We start from the raw sequence: 22,600 nt of genomic DNA on the forward strand, positions 1-22,600 counted from the left end.
TTATCCTTTTTTATTCGTATTTTGTGGCTTATGTTTTATTGCATATGCTGTGCAATAAAATTGCACATCCACTGGCACCAATTCACAAAAATTCTGGAGGGAGAGCAAAGTTTTTATTATTTCCAAAAATGAAGAAATAAAAAAGAGACTTTTTTGAAATCTAGGGAGAAGGAGCAACTGCTCCTCAAGGGGGCAGTCCCCATTTAATTCCTACGGGCATTGTAAATACTTGTTGTGATGGTCTGGGTTTAGTGTATGCAACATTTCTTTACTTTCTACCATTTTTCTAGTCTTTCCCCATTTGTTATCATGCTTTTATTTTTTGTCTGTCTCTCCCTCTCTCCCCCTCCTTCTCTCTATCCTCTCTCTTTTGGCACACACAATTTGTGCGAACATTTACAGTAGGCTCTATTGGACTACACTAGCCAAAAACCACTAGCCTAAATTAGCCCAATTGAGCTAATTCAGAGCAGTATTTCCACATTTAAGTATGGAGTAAGTTTCTATCTAATGTTTCAACCAATTGGGCTAACTCTTAAAATATTATCAGGCACAATTATATTTTACCAACTCCAATCCATAGAAAATAGCCAACCTGACAACACTACTAACATAACTATTCACTTACCCGCTATTTGCCCATTAAATGGAATGGCAATCGCTCTAATTTTCCATGTTCCCATTTTCCTAATCTTAGAGTAAGTTTCTCAGCTCCACCAAACATGCAATATTAAATTTATGGAAATTCTTCTAACAGGTTCTTCAGATAACTTATGCTTCTATAAGCACTGAACTTCCAGATTAATCATTATTAGAATACTTTAATCGCATGGTTCCCCTAGACAACTTTCAAGCACAAAGCAATATCATAACTGTATAGAGGCTTCATAGGCATAATCTTAGCATAAAGATAGACATATTACAAATTGTAGAAACCCAAACTAAACACTGACTTTTGCCTTATATAATTGGAGAGGTGAAAGTAAAGTAGTCACACCAATCCCTGGGAGATTAAACAAAAACATTTTTTTTGAACTGAAAGTAGAGAGCAACATTAAAACTCAAAACGAATAAACTTTTTTATGTATATGAAGGCGGTTGCCCCTCCTCAACACATCGCTCTTTACGGTCAAGTTTTTTTTTAAGTTTCTTATTATTCTAAACAAACGATCATTGCGTTTCAGGAGTCGTTCTTAAAGAATTAGGACGAAATTCAAACTTTAACGTAAATAGTGAGATGTTGAGGAGGGGGCAACCCCCTTCATTTACATAAACATTTTTATTCGTTTTAAGTTTTAATGTTGCTCCTAACTTTCAGTTGAAAAAAACTTGTTTTTTATTTAATTTCGGATCCTTTTTTAAATAATGCCGGAAAATCTGGCCCGATTTGCACGGAGAAATCCCTTGCACTCATGTAAATATCCTCTAGACAATTCCATCTCGGTAAAAATTTACCCCGGACAATTAACCTTAACAATCCCACGGGTAAAACTGAGACGGAAAAGAGAAAGCAAGACATAAAAATAATTTTGTATATTAATTCTGGCAAATTCCCCCAGTGTACCCCTGACAATGTCACCCCCTTGAACTTCCCTTCCCATGAAAAATTTCCCTGTGAAAAAAAAAATTTGTCCCCCCTCGGTACGAAAATGTATCCATACTTCCCAATAACAAACACTATCCATAGGCAAAACAATGAGCAAATTTTAGTTATTAAAGACCTTTCCCCTGAGGCTTTGGGAGAGCATGTTATATCCAAAGACATAGTTATTGGGCCTTTTAACTATTATTAAATAAAAAAAAACAAGTTTTTTAAACTGAAAGTAAGGAGCAACATTAAAACTTAAAACGAACAAAAATTATTCCGTATATGAAAGGGGCTGTCCCCTGCTCAACGCCTCGCTCTTTGCGCTAAAGTTTTTTGTTTTAAAAAATAAAGTTGTAAGACAGAGTCAAACTTTAGCGTAAGGAGCGAGGCGTTGAGGAGGGGACAGCCCCTTTCATATACGGAATAATTTCTGTTTGTTTTAAGTTTTAATCTCGCTCCTTACTTTCAGTTTAAAAAACATGTTTTCTTTTATTTAATTTCTGATCGTTTTTTAGTTAATGCAGCTTTTATTTTGGCTCACCGTCATTGAATAAGTAAACAAAATTTGCATAAAAATTTTACTCTTCTTTTACTAAATGGTTGTCTCGAAATTTGGTTCTGACGTAACTTACCAATTAGCTTAAGTAGCGAACTTCTATATTCGTATATTTTTCTTCTGGCAAATAATACGTTGCAGATATAGTTGCAGATTTTTGCAGATATGAGCTTGAAACCTATGAAATAGGGTTTTCTGATACGTTGAATCTGACTATGGGATTTTCATTAAAATTCTTTCACTCGTAGGGGATGTTTCCTCCCTCTTTAAAAAATCAGGTAAATTTTCTCAGACTCGTAGCCTTTGATGAGTAATACTAAACTTAATAAAATTTATATATTTAGAATCAGAATTATAAGCCCATTCTTTTGATACATTTATTGACATCAAAATTCCGTTTTTAAAATTTTTGATTACTATTGAGCCGTATCGCTTGTTTTTTTTTGTTTTTTTACGTATATGTTATTACGTATATGAGGGGGTTCTCCCCTTAGTCAATACCACCCTTACTTTCACCTCCCCTTACTTTCAGTTGAAAAACTTGTTTTTTTATATTTAATTTCTGATTTTTTTAAAATGATGAGAAATCCAGCGCCCCCTTCACAGCAATATCCCTTCCCCCATGAAAACTTCCTTCATGAAAAGATCCTCCCATATAGCCCCCAACCGACCCCTACTACCAGAAAAAAGTCCCCCTGAAAACGTCTGTATGCTTCCCAATAACCAATACTATATGTTAACATTGGGTAATGTTCAAAACTTTCAGCCCTCCCCCCGGGAGCTTTGAGGGATTAAATTATCGTAAAAGACATAGTTATAATATTTTCGACCATGTTGAACAAAATGGCAATCTTAAATTTTGGATCAGGTGACTTTGGGAAAAAAATGAGCCTGGTAAGGGGCCTAGTTGCCCTCCATTTTTTGGTCACTTAAAAAGGGCACTAAAACTTTTAATTTCCGTTCGAATGAGCCCTCTCACTATATTTTAGAACAACTGGGCCTATGCAATCACCCCTGGGGAAAAAAAACAAAAAAAAAAACAAATAAAAACGCCTCCGTGATCTTTCATCTGGCAAAAAATGGAAAATTCCACATTTTTGTAGATAGGTGCTTGAAACCTTTACGGTAGGGTTCTCTGATACGCTGAATATGATGGTGTAATTTTCATTAAGGTTCTATAACTTTTAGGGGGTCTTTCTCCCTTTTTTCGAAAAGCAGTCAAATTTTCTCAGGCGCGTAACTTTTGATACGTAAGATTAAACTGAATCAAACTTATATATTTGAAATCAGAATTGAAATCTGATTCTTTTGATGTATCTATTGTGATAAAAATTCCGTTTTTTAAAGTTTCGTCCACCATTGAGCCGGGTCGCTTCTTACTTACAGTTCGTTACCACGAACTGTTTGATGAGGGAAATGGCTATCTCAAAATTTTGATCGAACGATCTTGGGGGAAAAGGGCCAGGGGAGGTGGCCTAGTGGCCCTCCAATCTTTTTGGTCACTTAAAAAAGGCACTAGACTTTTTAATTTAGGCCAATGAGCCTTTGAGGGATTTATAACATCTAATATTGTATGTGTATTTAATGAAGAATAAAACTTATCTTATCTTAAAAATCTTAAAAAATTCCCTATTGAATGAGCCCTCTCCCGATATTCTAGGACTACTGGGTTGATTAGATCACCCCTGGGAAAAACAAACAAACAATAAAACAATCAAATAAACACGCATCCGTGATCTTTCCTCTGGCAAAAAATAGAACAATTCCACATTTTTGCAGATAGGAGACTGAAACTTCCGAAATATGGTACTCCGATACACTACATCTGATGGTGTGATTTACATTAAGATTCTTAAGTAAAGAACGATGTGGGCACAATGTGTTTTTTTCTTTCCGGTTTCCTTCCCGGTTTTTGAAAATCAGGCAAATATTCTCAGGCTCGTAGCCTTAGATATGTAACATTAAAACATGTAGCTTATATATTTGGAATCATAGGCAGCGCGCTAGCGCTGCCTAAGTAAAGAACGATGTGGGCACAATGTGTTTTTTCTTCTTCTTCCTCCTCTTCAGTCAGGCACTTCGTATCGAAGGAGTTCCCGTAGAAACTTCGAAAAGGATTCATTCGATTGGAAATTGGAGTGGCTAGTGCCCTTTTTAATAGTCGAAAGTGATTGGAGGGCAACTAGCCCCCCCACGCCCATCATTCCCCCAAAAAATCCAATCAAAATTTCGAGATAGCCATTGTGTTCAGCGTAATTGATCTTTAGATAGAAAATGTGTTTTTGAGGAGGATACTCCCAAACCCTCAGGGCAAGGGTTTTAAGTTATGCCCTGAGGGCATATAAGAACGATGTTGGCACAATGAACTATGTATTATTTTTTTCCTTTAGAGCAGGGCACTTCATATATAAGGGGTCGTCGTAAAAACTTCAAAAGGGGCTCATTCGATTGGAAATTGAGAGTTTTAGTGGCCTTTTTAATAGTCGAAAGTGATTGGAGGGCAACTAGCCCCCTCTCATGCCTATAATTCTCCCAAACACATCCAATATAAATTTTGAGATAGCCATTTTGTTCAGTGTAGTTGATTTCCAGATAGAAAATATGTTTTTGAGGAGGACACTCCCCCACAACCCTCAGGTCAAGGGTTTTAAGTTGCCCTGGTGGCATATAAGGTTTTTATAGAAGGCATTCTCGTAAAAACTTTAAAACAGGCTCATTCGATTGAAAATTCGAAGGGTTAGTACCCTTTTTAATAGTCGAAAATGATTGGAGGGCAGCTAGCCACCCCCACGCCCATCATTCCCCCAAACACATCCAATCAAAATTTTGAAATAGCCATTTAGTTCAGCTTAGTTGATTTCCAAATAGAAAATATGTTTTTGAGGAGGACACTCCCAAACAAACCCTCAGGGAAAGGGTTTTAAGTTATGCCCTGGGGGCATATAAGGTTTTAATAGAAGGTGTTGTCGTAGAAACTTCGAAAAAGACTCATTCGATTGGAAATTGAGAGGACTGGTGCCCTTTTCAACAGTGGAAAATTATTGGAGGGTTACTAGCCCCCCCTCTCACGCCCATATATCCCCAAACACATCCAATCCAAATTTCGAGATAGCCATTTAGTTCCGCGTAGTTGAATTCCACGTTGAAAATTTTTTTTTTAGGGGGACATTCCCCCAAAGCGCTGAGGGATAGGGTCTTGAGTTGTGTCCTGAGGGCATATAAGAACGATGTTGGCACAATGTACTATTTATTATTTTTTTCCTTTGGAGCTGGGCACTTTATACAGAAGGGGTCGTCGTAGAAACTTCCAACTGGGCTCATTCGATTGGAAATTGAAAGTTCTAGTGCCCCTTTTAATAGTCGAAAATGATTGGAGGGCAACTAGCCCCCCCTACGACCATTATTCCCCCAAACACATCCAATCAAAATTTTGAGATAGCCATTTTGTTCAGCGTAGTTGATTTTCAAATAGAAAATATGTTTTTGAGGAGGACACTCCCCCACAACCCTCAGGGTAAGGGTTTTAAGTTATGCCCTGGGGGCATACAAGGTATTTATAGAAGGCGTTGTCGTAGAAACTTCAAAAGAGGCTCATTCGATTGGAAATTCGAAGAGCTAGTACCCTTTTAAATAGTCGAAAGTTATTGGAGGGCAACTAGCCCCCCCCCCCAGGACCATCCTTCCCCCAAACACATCCCATCAAAATTTTGAGATAGCCATTTTGTTCAGCGTAGTTGATTTCCAAATAGAAAATAAATTTTTGAGGAGGACACTTCCCCAGAGCCCTCAGGGAAAGGGTTGTAAGCTATGTCCTGGGGGCATATAAGGTTTTTAAAGAAGGCGTTGTTGTAGAAACTTCAAAAAAAGCTCATTCGATTGGAAATTCAAAGGGCTAGTGTCCTTTTTAATAGTCAAAACTGATTGGAGGGCAACTAGCCCCCTCCCACGCCCATCATTCCCCCAAAACAACCAATACAAATTTTGAGATAGCCATTTTGTTCAACTTAGTTGATTTCCAGATAGAAAATATGTTTTTGAGGAGGATACTCCCCCACAATCCTCAGTGCAATGATTATAAGTTATGCCCTGGGGGAATATAAGGTTTTAATTAAAATCTTTGTCGTAGAAACTTGAAAAAGGGCTCATTCGATTTGAAATTCAAAGGGATAGTACCGTTTTCAATAGTCGAAAGTGATTTGAGGGCAACTAACCCCCTCTCACGCCCACCTTTTCCCAAGACACATCAAATCAAAATTTTAAGATAGCCATTTTATTCAACGTAGTTGAAAGTTTTGGAAATTAGGTCTTTAAGGATGACAACCCCTCCCCCCACAGCCCTCAGGGCAAGGGTTGTAAGTTATGCCCTGGGGTATATAAAGTTTTTATTTGAAAGTGTTGTCGTAAAAACTTCAAAAGGGCTCATTCACTTGGAAATTGAAAGGGCTAGTGACTTTTTTAATAGTTGAAAGTGATTGAATAGCGACTAAAGCCCCTCTCACGCCCACCATTTTCCATAACACATCCAATAAAAATTTTGAGATATCCATTTATTTCAACGTAGTTGAACGTTCTGGAAACTAGTAGGATGATAACCCCCTCAGAGCCCTTAGTGCAAGGGTTGTAAGTTATGCCCTGGGGGGCATATAAGGTTTATATAGAAAGTTTTGTATAAATCATAGGCAGCACGATCGCACTGCCTAAGTAAAGAACGGGGACACTCGAGAACGAGACAAGAAACGGCGACTAAGTAAAGAGGAGGACACTCACCCTCAGGGCAACCCTCAGGGCAACCACAACCCTCAGGGCAAGGGTTTTAAGTTATGCTCTGGGGCATATAAGAACGATGTTTGCACAATGTATTATTTATTAATTATTTCCTTTAGAGCAGGGCACTTCGTATCGAAGACGTTGTCGTAGAAACTTCGAAAAGCGCTCATTCTACTGGAAATTAGAGTGGAGTGTGCCCTTTTTAATAGTAGAAAGTGATTGGAAGGTGACTAACCCCCCTCTCAAGCCCACCATTTCCCCAAACATATTCAATAAAAATTTTGAGATAGCCATGTTGTTTAACGTAGTCGAAAGTTCTGGAAATTTGGTCTTAGAGGAAGACAACCACCCTAGCAGACCTTAGGGTAAGGGTTGTAATTTATGCCTTTGGGGCATATAAGGTGTTTATAGAAAGCGTTGCCGTTTCTAAAAGGGCTCATTCGATTGGAATTTGAAAGGCCTAGTGCCCTTTTTAATAGTCGAAAGTGATTGGAAAGCTTCACGTTTTTAGAATAAAGATCGAAGTGGGTATAATGTATTATTTTTTGTTGTTGTTGTTGTTTAGACCAGGGCACTTCGTATCGAAGGAGTTGTCGTGGGAACTTTTAAAAGGGCTCATTCGATTGAAAATAGAAAGGGCTGATGTCCTTTTTAATAGTCGAAAGTGATTTGAGGGCAACTAATACCCCTTCCACTCCCAACACTTCAACCCTCCCATTTCTGCTCTTAAAATTTAACCAAATCAAAATAGCATAAGTGTATCCAAGCTATCAAAGAAAGTAGGCTAAACAGATTTTTTTGCGAATGGTATAAAATTTTCCATTTCAGGTCAACTAGAGGAGGTATGAAACTAAATTAAACAGTACTTTTTGTGTCCAGATTTTTAAAAGGGTGTATGTTGTTAAAAATTGATAGAACATTTTTCTCCAGCATTTCTCCAGCAGGTCAAACTATAAAGTCTTAAAAAAAGAAAAGATTTAAAGCATTATTTTTTTTCCCTGAAAAGACTATGTCAATGTAAAACGAACAGAAATTAATTATAAAAACTTTTTCCACAAAATAAGTTTTTCAAAGAAAAGTAAAGAACTTCATTAAACAAAAAATGAGAAAAAATAAAATTGAATAATCTACCAAGCGTGAAACTACCACAAATCAGCATCGATAAATAAATGAAACCCAAAACGAACAGAAATTACAATAAATAACTGAGTCAAACTCAAAACGAGCAGAAATTAACGTACGTTGGGTGCAAAATCCCTATGCCTTCCCAAGGTCAGAACAAAATTTGCACTTTACTGAAAAAAATATTAAAGTTTTTACTTTTATAACTTTAATAAATCAAATAATTTAAACATTTTGATTACTAAATATCAGTATATGTATATTAAACTGACAATGCACATTCATCTGTATTTTTTCAGTAAAGTGCAAATTTTGTTCTGGCCTTGGGAAGGCATAGGGGTTTTGCGCCCAACTTATGTTAATTTCTGCTTGTTTTGAGTTTGACTCGGTTATTTATTGTAATTTCTGTTCGTTTTGGGTTTCATTTATTTATCGATGCTGATTTGTGGTAGTTTCACGCTTGGTAGATAATTTGATTTTATTTTTGCCCATTTTTTGTTTAATGGAGTTCTTTTACTTTTCATTGAAAAACTTATTTTGTAGAAAAAGTTTTTTAAATTAATCAACAGAATAAGCCGATTCTTTTGATGTATCTGTCGGTATCAAAATTCCGTCTTGTAGAGTTTCGGTCAGTATTAAGCCAGGTCGCTCGTTACTTACAGTTCGCTAGCACGAACTGTTTGATTCACTTGATATTGGTAAGGTTTTGATTTTAAAAATATGAATAAAAATCCTTCCAGTCATCAGAAACAACCCTCTAATCTCTTTTTTTGTACAAGGCCATGTGTCTTCCATCTATTATGTTTTTGTCCAACCATATCGTATGTAGTAACATTGAAGGAAGCTTATTTGATTGAAAGTTTTAGTGCCTAAATAAATGGAGTGTAACGGATCCTTCTCTAAGATCTTTTTTGCTATTTGCCATTCCGTAGCCCCCCTCCGAAGGTACCTTATCCTAATTTTCAGATTTTTATTTTTTCTGAGAATAGCCAAAAGATCCAGTACATATGGCTTTGGGGATGACTTGACCCCAAAAGCCCTGGGAAAAGGACAGTAAGTTGTGCAAACAGGCTGGGATGCAAACAAACAGGCATGTTTTCTCTTGAGTGTCTGATTGGCTCTAAACTTTTAGAGATCGTTCCCTAGTCCAAGAAGAACACCCAGTTTCTTGCAGCAGTGTCCAGAAGAACACTGCTACTATAATACTAGTACTATTAAGGCTAAGCGCATGAAGGTGAAAATTCGACAGAATATTGAGGGTGAATTTGGAATAAATCAAATTACACTATTTGAATGCAGATTGTCAAAATGGGGTATCTCAAGAATGAGTTGGGTATTAAGCTGGAACTTCCAAAGAATTCTTAAAGAGGAAGATCAATTGACCAAACGGTAAATGCTACCAAACTACTCTAACTACTACTTAAATTGCAACTCCTTGTAAGGGTAAGAGTATTAAGATGAATTAACATCAAAAGAGCTAATCAACTATATTTTTGGAACGTTTTTCGTATCAAGAAGAAACTTCTGGGGTATCATGAGGGGGATGTTCAACTGACCAAAAAGACAAATCTATAACGTACTACTACTATTAATACTGTTGCTACTACTGTTACCACTGTTGCTAATACAACATTATTACTGCTACTACTGCTCCTACTACTACCGCTACTACTTTGATACTAGTGCTATTAAGGCTAAGCGTATAAAGATGAAAATGTGACGGAACATTAAGGAAAAATTTGAATTAAATCAAATTACAGTATGTGAATGCAGATTGTAAAATAGAATTATCTCAGAATGGATTTGGGTATTAAGTTGGAGCTTCCAGAGAATGATCAAAGGGGAAGATCAATTAACCAAGAAATAATATGTGTATGCAACTACTAATGCTGCTACCGCTGTTACTTTTACTGCTACTACTACTACCACTACTACTGCTACTAAACTACTCCAACTACTACTTCAATTGCAATTACTTATAAGGCTAAGAGTATTAAAATGAAAAGGGCGTAAAAAGGACTAATCAGCAATATTTTTTGGAGGTCTTGCCGTATTAAGATGAAACTTCCGGGGTATCATGAGGGGGATGTTCAACTTACCAAAAGACAACATGCAAATGCTACTACTGCTATTGATGCTGTTGTTACTACTATTAATATTAATAATAATAATAATAGAAATATTACTTCTAATGCAACTACTACCTAAGAGTATTAAGATGAAAATTTCAGGAATTATACGAACATTCAGGTTATTAACAGGGCATATTGGCAATGTCGTAGCAAGGGGTAATTTTATTAAGTTGAAACTCTGAGGACTTGATAAGGGGGTGTTCAACTGACCAAAAGGCAATTTGTTAATTCCAATGTTGCTAGTAGTACTAGTGCTATAACTGTTAATGCTACTACTATTACTACTAGTACTAATGCTATTACTATGGCTACTATTACAACTATTCATATGCATATGAAGGTAAAAGTTTCAGGGAATATTGAGGGGAAAAGGTAAACCGAAACGCAACACACCGTCAGTATACAGGTTGTCAAAAAGGCGTTGCGGTTTGATGTGTGAAGTTGAACCTTAGAGGGCTTGCCGTGGGGGATGTTGAACTATCCAAAAGACAATGTTTGAATCCTTATGCTAATGCTTCCACTCATAGCGCTACCACTATTACTGCTACTACAATTACTAATGTTAGTACTACTCCTGCTACTAAAGATTAGGCTACTACTACTGCTGCTATTATTACTACCTCTACTACTTTTACTAGTGGTGCTACTACTACTGCTACTAAACCTAAAGTTATGAAGGTGAAGAATTGGGAAATATTGAAACAAGTAGTGGGGGCAATAGTTTGCGGAATATTGAAACAGAATTGAGCAAAATCGAAACATACTATGCGCATGCAGGTTGTCAAATGGACGTACCAGTAATGCTTCTTGAACAGTTTATGTTGTTAAGTTGACTCTTTCAGCGTGTGGTGAGGGGGATATTGAAGAAAACAGTAGAATGGGGGGTGCTACTCCCACGAGAACCACGTGGTTTATGGTTTTCTCAGTGAGAATGAAAAAACAGATGTAAGTATCACTTGTAAAACCATGAATTTTCAAATTATAACTTGAAAAACCATGTATTTTCAAATTGTAACTTGAAAAACCATGAATTTTGTCACATTTATGTCTCAAGAACGGCTTATATTATTAAATTGAACCTTTTAGCTGAATTGTGGCGGATTTTTAACTAGCCAAAAAGCACTATGTGAATATCATTAATATTACTACTACAATTGCTGTAACTAATGACGCTAAGGGTATTAAGGTGAAATTTTTAGGGAACGTTTAGGTGGAGTTTCAATTAAACGAAAAACTATGTGCAAGCAGGTTATCAAAAGGGCATAATCGCTATCATAGATAGCAATATCATAGAAACTATTAAAGGAGCTAATATAATTGTATATTTAAAGTTCTAGTGCCTTATTTAAGAGTCAAAAGTGCTTGGACGGCAGGCAGCCCTCTTCCCTTGCCACTTAATTTTCTAAATACATCCAATCAAAATTTTGAGATAGTCATTTGTTCAGCATAGTTGAACAGTCCAGTAACTATGTCTCTAGGGATATTGGGTATGTCAAATGCAATTTGCCCATTATGCTTAAAAACTAAATCAAAATGCGCTGTATGTATGCTGGTTGCCAATAAGACATCTCGGCATTATTCCAAGAATGACTGAGGGTATTAAGTTGAAACTTGCAGGGCTATTATATTACTGTTTCTGCTCTTACAATTTAAATAAATCAAAGAAGTCTAAGTGTATCCAGATTATCAAAGAACATAGATACAATTTTTTTGGAATTAATATTAATATTCAAGTTTATTTTTCAGGTCCACTTGAGATGTATGCTTTTAAAAAAATTTTAAAATTTTCTCCAACATACTAATAGCAAGAAAATGAGCAGAAATAAAGTCAAACAATCTTCCAAGCGTAAAACTACCACAAATCACAATAAAAAATAAATGAAATCTAAAACTAACAGAAATCACAATAAATAACCGAATCAAACTCAAAGCAGGTTGAAATGAATCTGAGTATGGCTGTCACATCCCATGCCTTTTGAAGACCAGAAAACAACTTGCACTTCACTGAAATAAGACAAATGTTTGTTGATTAAAAGTTTAATACACATATACTGATATCTATTCTTTAAGCTCTTAATAATTTTTTATTTATTAAAGGTAATAAATTGAAAACATTTAATGTGTATTTCGTTTTCAATAAAGGATTTCCACGTTTTAGTGTATTATACTAGCCCAGGGTCATTAAACCAAATTTGGCCAGTTTATTTCATAATAGTTTTTCAGTTTTACTTAGTATTTGTCTAGTTTTTCACTCAATCGAGCTTTACTCTTACAAATATCATCAACCAAAAGCGATTTTTACCAGCCCCAGTCCATAGAAACTAGTAACTAACGTGACAGCACTTAACGATTCACTGACTTGCTATTTACCCATTGAATGGGATGACAATAATCTTCCATGCTCCCATTTCCCTAAACTGAGAGTAAATTTTCCAGTTCAACATACAGCATTATACCAATGGAATTTTTTTTTACAGATTCCCCAGATAAGTTATGCTTCTACAAGCGCTGAACTTTCAGATAAATCACGATTCGAATATTTTAGTCGCGTAGTTCCCCCAGACAACTTTCAAGCACAAGCAATGGCTGATATTGTTAAAAGCTTTGGATGGAAATATGTTTCAACATTAGCTGTTGAAGGTGATTACGGAGAAAAAGTAAGTTGAATGGAAATCATCAGCACATAAATAATTTCTGAGACCATGCTGGCTAATCATGACAAAATGATAAAAACCGTAAAGAAGAGAGAAAGGAGGACAAAAACAGCCAGTGAAAAAACGCAGATTACAATGCAAATATTTCGGCCAAAAACTCCGCTTGGCCGTCCTCGGTGCAGAATGATAAAAAAAATACCGATAAAAATCGAAAGATAACACAGAAAAATACTTAAAACAAAAACTAAAATAGGAAGACCCTCCCGAAGTAACGGTGAAAGGGTAACTGAATAGAAATACAATACGGAATGGTAATTCAAAGATCTAAAGGTCTCATGCAAGTTTTCAGGGAGGCAGTTGAAATAAAACAAGCATATTCACCAAAAGGTTACCCTCAATAGAGATACTGGAGAAACCTATCTAAGCTCCATTTATAATGAACTTATTAATCCTGATTGTTTTGATATGAATTATCAAAATCATATTTTGCTACCAAACAGGATCTGTGATAATATCTTACCTGGGATGCGATTGGCTTTTAAGAATGCTCTACATAAATTGAATGATTGAATTGAATTGCCTTCAATATTGTATTTTTATTCAGTTATCTTTTCACCGTTTCTTCGAGAGGGTCTTCTTATTTTATTGTTTGTGTTTGTTTTAAGTTTTTTTTTATATTATCTTTGGATTCTTATGGGGTTTTTTTTGGGGGGGGGGGGTACAATTTTATTTTGCGGGCCTCTCTAAAGAAGTCAAACAAGAGATGCTACAATCAAACGGGAGAGATGCGTTGAAAACTCACTTTTATAACATGATTCAAGACACTGCTGTAGAGAAATACATTGTATAGCGTGGTTTTAATATATTTAAAGTGTTGTTCTTTTGGAGTTTAGATGGGGAAAAAGGTATCTATGTTAGGTTAGGTTACGTATTTAATATATGCAATGCTTTGCCCCCCCCCCCTAATGTGAAAATATATAGCCCAAATTTGTTTCTAAGCTATTATATAGTCATCCTATTTTATTTTATTCCATTAGCATCAACCAAACTTGACTTTTTAGAGAGACCCGCAAAATGGGATAGTACCTTTTTTATTATTATTCTACACTGAGGACAGTCAAGCGGAGGTCTCGATTAAAATATTTGCATTATAATCTGCGCTTTTTCCGCTGACTGTTTTTATCCTCGTTTCTCTCTTCTTTACAGTTTTTATCGTTTTGTAACAACCAGCACTTTTGCGACCATTGTCCTACTGCATGAAAACTCATTGCCCAGGCAAAAAATTTGTATCAGCTTTTTCTTCGAACCTTAATGATAGTGAAAACAATCAAGGAGAATAGATAATTCCACTCGTGGGATACGTCAAACATTTCGTGGTAACGAACTGTAAGTAAGGAGTGACCCGGCTCAATAGCAACTGAAACTATAAAAAATGACAATTTGATAAATTGCATTTTTATGCTGATTTCCGATATATAAGTTTCATCAAGTTTAATCTCACCCATCAAAACTTACGAGCCTGAGAAAATTTGCCTCATTTATGAAAAGGGGGAAAATACCCCCTAAAAGTCCTAGAAGATTAATGAAAATCACATCATTAGATTCAGTTTATCAGACAACACTACAGGAGAGGTTTCAAACTCCTATCTGCAAAAATGACTTGCCAGAAGAAAGATCACGGATGCGTGTTAATTTGTTTGTTGTTATTTTTATTTCAGGGGTGATCGTATGACCCGAGTGGTCCTAGAATGTCGCGAGAGGGCTTATTCGAACGAAAATTAAAAGTTCTTGTGCACTTTTTAAGTGAACCCAAAAGTTGAAGGGTAACTAGACCCCTTCCTACGCTCCTTTTTTCCCAAAGTCACCCGATCAAAATTTTGAGATTTTGCGTTTTTTGTTCAGCATAGTCGAAAAATGTAATAACTATGTGTTTGAGGATGACTTAATCCCCCACAGTCTCCGGGGGAAGGGCTGCAAGTTGTGAAATTTGTCCATTGTTTACATTTAGTATTGGCTATTGCGGAGTATACAGACGTTTTCAGGGGAGGTTTTCTGGTGGAGGATGTGGTCGGCAGGGGAGGGTGGGGGTACGTTGGAGGATCTTTCCATGGAGGAATTTTCCATGGGGGAAGGAAATTTTCCATGAAGGGGTGCCAGATATCCAAATATTATTTAAAAAACGATCAGAAATTAAATGAAAAAAAGTTTTTTCAACTTAAAGTAAGGAACAATATTAAAACTTAAAACGAACAGAAGTTATTACATATGTGAGGGGGTTCTCCCCCTCGTTAATACCTCGCTCTTTGCGCTAAAGTTTTTTAGTACTTTCAAAAGAGGGCAGATCACTTTTTAATTCAATTTCAACGTCGTTTATGAAACAAAAACGAACTACTTAACACGAACTGCACTCTCTCCAAATGCCACAATAAATAGGGAAGAGGGGGCAGCAAATAAATCAACAAAACAACAAAGAAAACCACAGAGGCTACTTACCTGTTACTTAAAAATCCATTTTAGCAACATATGCAAAAAACATTTAGCAAATAGCAATCGAATCTATAAGTAATTTAATTTTTTCTGCAAAAATTAGGCAGCATTATAAAAATTTAAATGACTAAAAATTTGAACATACATATGTTGAGGTTGAGGTTCAAGATTTATTAATCCCAGATTTAGGAGATTTGATCCCAATTTGTTGTAGAATACCGCGAAGTAATAAGGATGAAAAAAAATAAATGGGCGAGTTTACTTGCCTTTCGGGCCCAACTCCAAGTGTTGTAGATTATGCGCTGATTAATACGAAATTTGTACCTGAATCAATTGATATGGATGTACTAGATTTAGTTGGATCCGACCACAGAGCAATTAAGCATTAGCTGAAGACTGGGAAGCTTCAGAATGATGGTCTTTAAGTTAGAAACTTATGTAATGGGGAGCTTAGATTAGAGGGCTTAGGAAAACAAATTAGATATGATTTAACCGATAATTTTGAAACATTTAAAAGGGAGTTTATGAAGTTGCATGCAAAAAAAAAGTTTAAAGCGTTAGAAAAAGATGGAAAAGATATAAATTGTATAATTATGGATTGAAATGAAATAGCTTAAATTTTTGAATTATCGTTTAATCTGAAAAAAAAGAAAAAAATGAACGATATTTTGATTAGGAATGTAATTTAATGAAATAAAAGGTCATATTTTTATTAAGTCATTTAAAATTATGTGATATAGCTGAAGATCAAGGTTTAAGATTAGCCGAATATAAAGCTAAAAGAAGAGATTGTAAAAGGTTAATTAAAAGGAAAAAAGAGTTTGAGAATAAGAAGAAACTGAATATTGCAGATGATTTTAGAAATAAAGATTTTAAGAAGTTTTGGGGTTATATAAGGAATGATATTTGAAATGAAAAAAGAAATACCCAGGTGGCTCCAGACGCCAATTCATGGCCTGATTACCTGGAAAGCTTGGAAGTTGATTGCGCAGAAATACAAGAGGTAGCACATACCCCAGATATGGTTGTTTATCCTATGAAGGAACATGATTATGATTTATTAGCAGAAGTGAGTAATGATGAGATTAAGTTTATATTCAAGAATTTAAAAGGAGGTTCGGCTACGGCTGTTGATGGTGTACCAATAACGTTATTTAAGAATTTTATTTCAATTTTTATTTCGATAATTGTTTTTCTTTGTAATAAGGTGTTAACTTCAAAACAATGGCCAAATGAGTGGAAGAGATAATTGCTTATGCCGCTTTTTAAGAGAGGAAACCCTAAGTTGCACATGAATTCTCGTTTAATAGCGCTTGTCCCTGCTTTAAGTAAGGTAATGGAGAAAATACTAGATGCCAGGCTTTCTAAATGGTTAAATAAAAATAATATAATACATGAAGAAGAAGGAGGTTTTAGGACAGGGTACGGGACGGTAGATACAATATTTATTTTAAAGGCATTAATTGATAAATATGGAAAGGGAAAAACTTGTCTTTTTGTGGGATTTCTGGACTCCACAAGGCGTTCAACAGTGTCGACAGAGAGCTATTGAAGGATGCCCTGTTTAGAATTGATCGCCCTCATTTGTTTGTGAGGTTGATAGTGAGTATGTATATTTGTGTGAGTGGAATCGTGCTAGTTGGTAACAGGTTTTCGAGGCTTTTTAATATTAAGCTGGGAGTAAAACAAGGCAGCACTCTTTCTTCTAAATTGTTTAATAATTTATAAATGATGTTGTTGATTTTCTAGAGAATAGATGGGCTCCGAAAGTTAGTCTAGGGACCCATAAACTGTCACTACTATTATTTGCAGATGATATTGCTTTGGTGGCTAGCCCACCACAAGATCTGCAGACGCTTTTGAGTCTTATAGAAGAATATTTGCAGATGAAAAAATTAAGGCTGAATGTTGAAAAGAGTGAAGATGTTATTTAAAAAAAAGGAAAACAAGTGGCGAAGATAATTGTAGATTTAAATTTAATAATAAGGAACTGAAAGTAAGTAAAAGAATAAAATATTTAGGATTTGTTTTATAGGAAAACGGAAGTTTAAAGAGTCATGTTGATGAACTAATTAAGGCAAAGTGGCCATGTCTGCAATTTTTAGAAATCCGACGATAATGGGAATTAAAAACCTAAAAATGCATAAAAGAATATTTAATACTAAAATTTTACCAGTAATAGAATATGGAGCAGAGATTTGGGGTGGAGAAGCGGCACAGAAGTTGGAGTCCCTCCAGCTTCAGTATTATAAAAGACTGTTTGAATTACATCAGACAACTCATTCACAGATTCTGAAAGGTGATAAAGGCCTGTTTTCGTTAAAACTACGTAGGTCTATTGTGATGCTTAGATTTTGGTTGAAGCTCATTAGGTGTAATGAAAATAGACTAGTAAGAGCTGCTTATTATAAGATGTTGAGTTATGGTTCGAAAACGTCGTGACCATCCCAAATTAGGTCATTACTAGAAAGAGTGGGAATGCCTCACTTATGGAATGACGGTCTTGGTTCCCGTGATCTACCAACAAATTTAGTAAGCCAGGTACGATTTATCTTAGAGGGTCAAGAAATTCAGTATTGAGAAGGGCCGGTTCTAAATTCTGCTACATTGAATCGTTATAATCAAGTTAAACCTAGTTTTGGAGAGGAAATTTATTTTAAATTTAATTTACCGGCTATGATCTTATGTCGATCGATTCAGCTTAGGGCGAATTGCCTTCCAATCCAGAGCAGGCAAAAGGTATTTGACAGGGGGATAGTACATCCTGATGGTCGGTATGTGTGTCCTCTTTGTAGGGATGAGGACGAAGATTTTGACCATTTTCTCCGAAAGTGCCCGGTGCTCTCTGATTTAAGGAAAAATTACTTACATGGGATTGTTTTGCTGCTTCCTAAAATTTTACAAAGCAGTAATCCAACCACAATATTTCGTATTGGTGCATACATAGAGAAGGGATTAGAAAGAAGGAAAAGTTTTTACAATTAATTATTTTTAATTATATGGAATTAAACTTATTTTCTCGATAAATTGCTAAAAGGTATTTTTCGCTATGTATCATGTTAGTGTGTGTTTCGTAATTTGTTCTGTTGTGATTTCTTTGTTTTTCATATATTTTTGTGTGTATATGGCTCTTGGGCTTTTGAAATACATGATCTATCTATCTATCTATCATACAGGAATTAAACTAACAGAAGTCACCACCAATGTATAAATTAAGGTTGCATAAAATTAAAATGAAATTAAAAGGCCAACACTTTCAAACGTTACTTTATACTTTGGTGCCACTTGCTCTTACAGAGAGCAGTATGTGTTTTAAACGGTGTTCTTACCTTTCATTAAATTTTAAAAATTCAAAACACAAATAATACTTGCATTAAAACTGTTTGAATTCTCAGTTTTTTTTTTTTTTTTTTTTTTTTTTTTTTTTTTTTTTTGTAAACACGTATTTTCGTCAACCGTTATGGATTTTTTTTTGTAATTAAATGAAAAAAACTTATTCCAACTGTTATTGGAGCTTTTAACTATGCTGAACAAAATGGTTATTTCAAAATTTTTTGTTCAGATGTCTTTGTGGAAAGAAAACGTGTGGAAGGGGGGTTAGTTGCCCACCGATCTTTTGGTCACTAAAAAATGACCCCAGAACTTTTTATTTCCATTTGAATGAACCCTCTCCCGATTTTCTAGGACAATTCGCTCGACACGATCACCGCTGAAAAAAAAACAAATAAACACGCATCCGTGATCTCTCTTCTGGAAAAAATACAAAATTTCACATTTTTGTAAATAGGAGCTTGAAAACCCTTCCGTAGGGTTCTCTGATATGCTTAATCTGATGGTGTGATTTTCATCAAGCTCCCTTAACTTTCTGGGTGTGTTTCCCCGTTTTTGAAAATCACGCAAATTCAGTTGGGCTCGTAGCTTTTGATGGGTAACATTAAACTTAACGAATTTTATATATTTGGAAGCAGCAGAAAAAAAATTCTTCGGGTATATTAGTTGTAATGACATTTTTTAGAGTTTTGGTTACCATTTGGCCGAGTTGCTTCTTACTAACAGTTCATTATCACGAACTGTTTGACCCAGGAATTGATTGTTACATAAAACTTAGTGAAACAGCCATTGAGAATATTCGATGCAAACTATTTTGTTTCTGTCAAAGTGCAAATGGCACCGTTGAACTTATAATATTTTTCATACCAGTTTATGTGAATTTAAAAAAAAGTTGCCTCAGCTGGCAGGAAAGAATTATGGAGCGCGTGAAGAATTAGTAGAATTATGTCATAGTTTCTCCGAAAAAGTTTACGCATGAATACAGGGGTGCTAAACCAAGAAAATAGAGAGGGGGTTGGAATTTTATGGCATCTTTTATTTTAATGAAGATGCAAAGCAAGGTATTTTCAAAATTTAGGCTGAGGTAATTGTTGCTGGCTTTTCACCCCTGTTTCTTTTCTTTTTCAGATAAATGACCTGTTTTTTCTTCTGTAATTATATTTGCTTAGATTTGCCTATAGTATAATTTTCAATGACAAGTTAAAGTCTCGCTGCTCAGCTATACGTAGTTGTTTTGCAATAAATAAGCTTTCAAGCTAAATTCTATTTTTGTCTTCCCGACATGGGCCATTGAAAGATAATATTATTCAAAAGAAGCCAGGGATTTGAACTTTAATTTAGCGGATTGGCCAGGGCCAATCTAAGGTCCACCCCTACGCGAAGTTCGTTGTATAGAGCCAGTGATTTAGTTTTTAGTCTTTATTGAGAGTCTACACTGAGACTCCGTTTAGGGAGTCTGTCTTGAGTGTTTATAGATATGTATTTTGTGACATTTGGAAGAATGCTAATAAGCTATTTTCTACAACCGTGTGAGATTATTTTTCCAGGAACCCAGGCAGGGTAGGGAAAGACTTTACGAGAAATATCGGCATTTAGTATATTAACCGGGGGTCCGTTTACCGTCCAAAGAGATATTAGTGGTGACTCAAGTGGGGCACCCTTGGCCTACAGAGTGGCCGTCTGACCGTTCGATCATGTTATCATACCCTTGAACAGGGTATACCATAATAGCGAATTAACATACTCTATATTACGGTACAGTAATGGTAGCTGCGAGGCTCTCCGTTGCAATATATTGCGCCAGAGAGGGTTTCCACTCCAATAAAGTGGTGCAGCACCATTTCGACGCCAATATTTTGTGGCAGTGTCTATTTCATAATAATATCGGTTACCAATGGTGATTTCCGTTATAATTATTGTTTTTCTGGGTTTTTCAAATGAAAATACCAAAGAATGAATTTCTTAAAATCTATTAAATACTTCAGTAGTATGCTAAATATGGATTTGCTGACCGCACTAGAAAATACCATACTATTAGCTTAATACTCTACACCTTTTCAAAGAGAGTCAGTACTCCCTCACACAGTTTCACGTGGACATTTTAGAAAAAGCAAGCAAAACCTATAAAGTGATTAAACACGTTTTGAAACTACATGCTATTTGCTTGCCTTATGTTGCCTTGGTACCTTTCCAAACAAAGTGAAAAAAAGAAGACAAAAAACATGTCTAGCAACTTCGTTCATCGTGATTGTGTATAAGGTTTGAAACCTACACCTGAGGCACTACAGTTTGACATGCACATTGCAAAAAGTATGCAAAACTATAAAGTGATTAAACGCGTTTTGAAACTATAGTCAAGGTTGTATAAGACAACCAGACTGGGTTTTTGTTATTGTTATCAACAGTACAAGAATGTGCAGCGTAGCTTCACGTGCACATTAAAAAAAAGCGAGCAGTACAAGCGGGGATTCCCCACACAAGTTTACTTCAACTCCACGTTTTCAACCCGACTGTTTTTTTTTTGGACCAACACCCATTTTTAGGGCCAATCAGAGACAGTAGAGGTTAATCCATATACGATAACTCGAATGGTGATTGGATACAAATAAAAAGGAGTAATTTACATTCGTCCTTGAGATTTTGTATAAATGCTCATACCTTACGACTAAATTTTCATATAGATTTAACATACCATGGATAATACATTAAATATTATTGACATTGAAGCTATGGATACATCAGTTTACAATGTAAGTTCAGTTTACTAAATTTTTAAATTTTATTTCCAAATAAAATCATTTTACCACCCCACTAGTAAATTCAAATTCAGGGGCATAGCCCCCTCCCCCAACAACACAAACTAAAATATGATGATTATAGTTGCTAGAAAACGTTAAATACACACTTTTTCTATTATGTAAACCTAATCCCCTCTCCCCTCCTCTGTTTACGAGTTTAATTCATTAGAAATAGTTCTTTTCCTTCGAAAATGTCAGTTTCCCCATTCACTATATTAAAATGCGCTTTCTGTATCTGCTTAAATAGAACCATTTGTGTTACAAAAAAGGTCGGTTTTGGAACCACACTTCGCACGCTCGTGTTATCACATAGATCAATAACACATGTGTTTGTCTAATTCAAGACACTTTGAAAATAGAGATAAAGTTTTTATTAAAATCGTTAATTAAAAGAATAGTACACTAAACTTAGAATTTATATACATCCAAATCGTATTCAAAATATTTTCTTGGGAAGAAATTTAAGTTTTGTATAAAAAGGACATAGAGCGCAACAAATATCAGAATCGACTTTAGGGGGGGTAATTTATATTATGGGGAGATGTTTTTGAAATCCCCCTTCCTCCCAAACTCAAATTTTCCAAAATCTTGCTTTAGAACTTTTTTTAAATATTTCTAAAGTGCTAATAGATATAGCGTTACAAATATCAGAATCGACTGTAGGGGATAATTTATATTATGGGAAGATGTTTATCCCCCTTCCCCCCAAACTCAAAATTTCCAAAATTTTACTTTAGAATCTTTTTTAAATAATTCTAAAGTGCTAATAGAAAGAGCGTTACAAATTTCAGACTCGACTTTAGGGGATAATTTATATTATGGGCATATGTTTTTGAAATCGCGCTTCCCCCCAAACTCAAAATTTTCCAAAATTTTCCTTTAGAAACTTTTTTTTAAATATTTCTAAACCACTAATAGATATAGCGTTACAAATATCAGAGTCGACTTCAGGGGATACTTTATATTATGGGAAGATGTTTTTGACATCCCGCGTCCCCCCAAACTCAAAATTTTCCAAAATTCCAATTTTGAACCTTTTTTAATATTTCTAAAGTTCTAATCGATATATCGTTACAAATATCAGAATCTACTTTAGAGGATAATTTACATTATGGGGAGATGTTTTTGAAATCCCCCTCCCCCCAAACTCCAAATTTTCCAAAATT

The 22,600-nt window shown here is 35.4% G+C and overlaps 1 protein-coding gene across 2 annotated transcripts in view; it reads left to right on the forward strand.

Moving 5' to 3' along the window:
- The window catches only part of LOC148954103 (metabotropic glutamate receptor 8-like), a 437,295-nt gene that overhangs the window by 106,385 nt on the left and 308,310 nt on the right, over window positions 1-22,600 (forward strand). For both annotated transcript variants that reach the window (XM_089085905.1, XM_089085904.1), the window contains exon 4: window positions 12,643-12,822. In XM_089085905.1, the coding sequence (XP_088942031.1) occupies window positions 12,643-12,822 (180 nt within the window). The remainder of the gene's footprint in view (window positions 1-12,642; window positions 12,823-22,600) is intronic.

The sequence above is a fragment of the Artemia sp. Qi Xiang Cuo genome, chromosome 3 (assembly GCF_049724085.1).
Source record: "Artemia sp. Qi Xiang Cuo chromosome 3, ASM4972408v1, whole genome shotgun sequence".
NCBI classification, from domain to species: Eukaryota; Metazoa; Arthropoda; class Branchiopoda; order Anostraca; family Artemiidae; genus Artemia; species Artemia sp. Qi Xiang Cuo.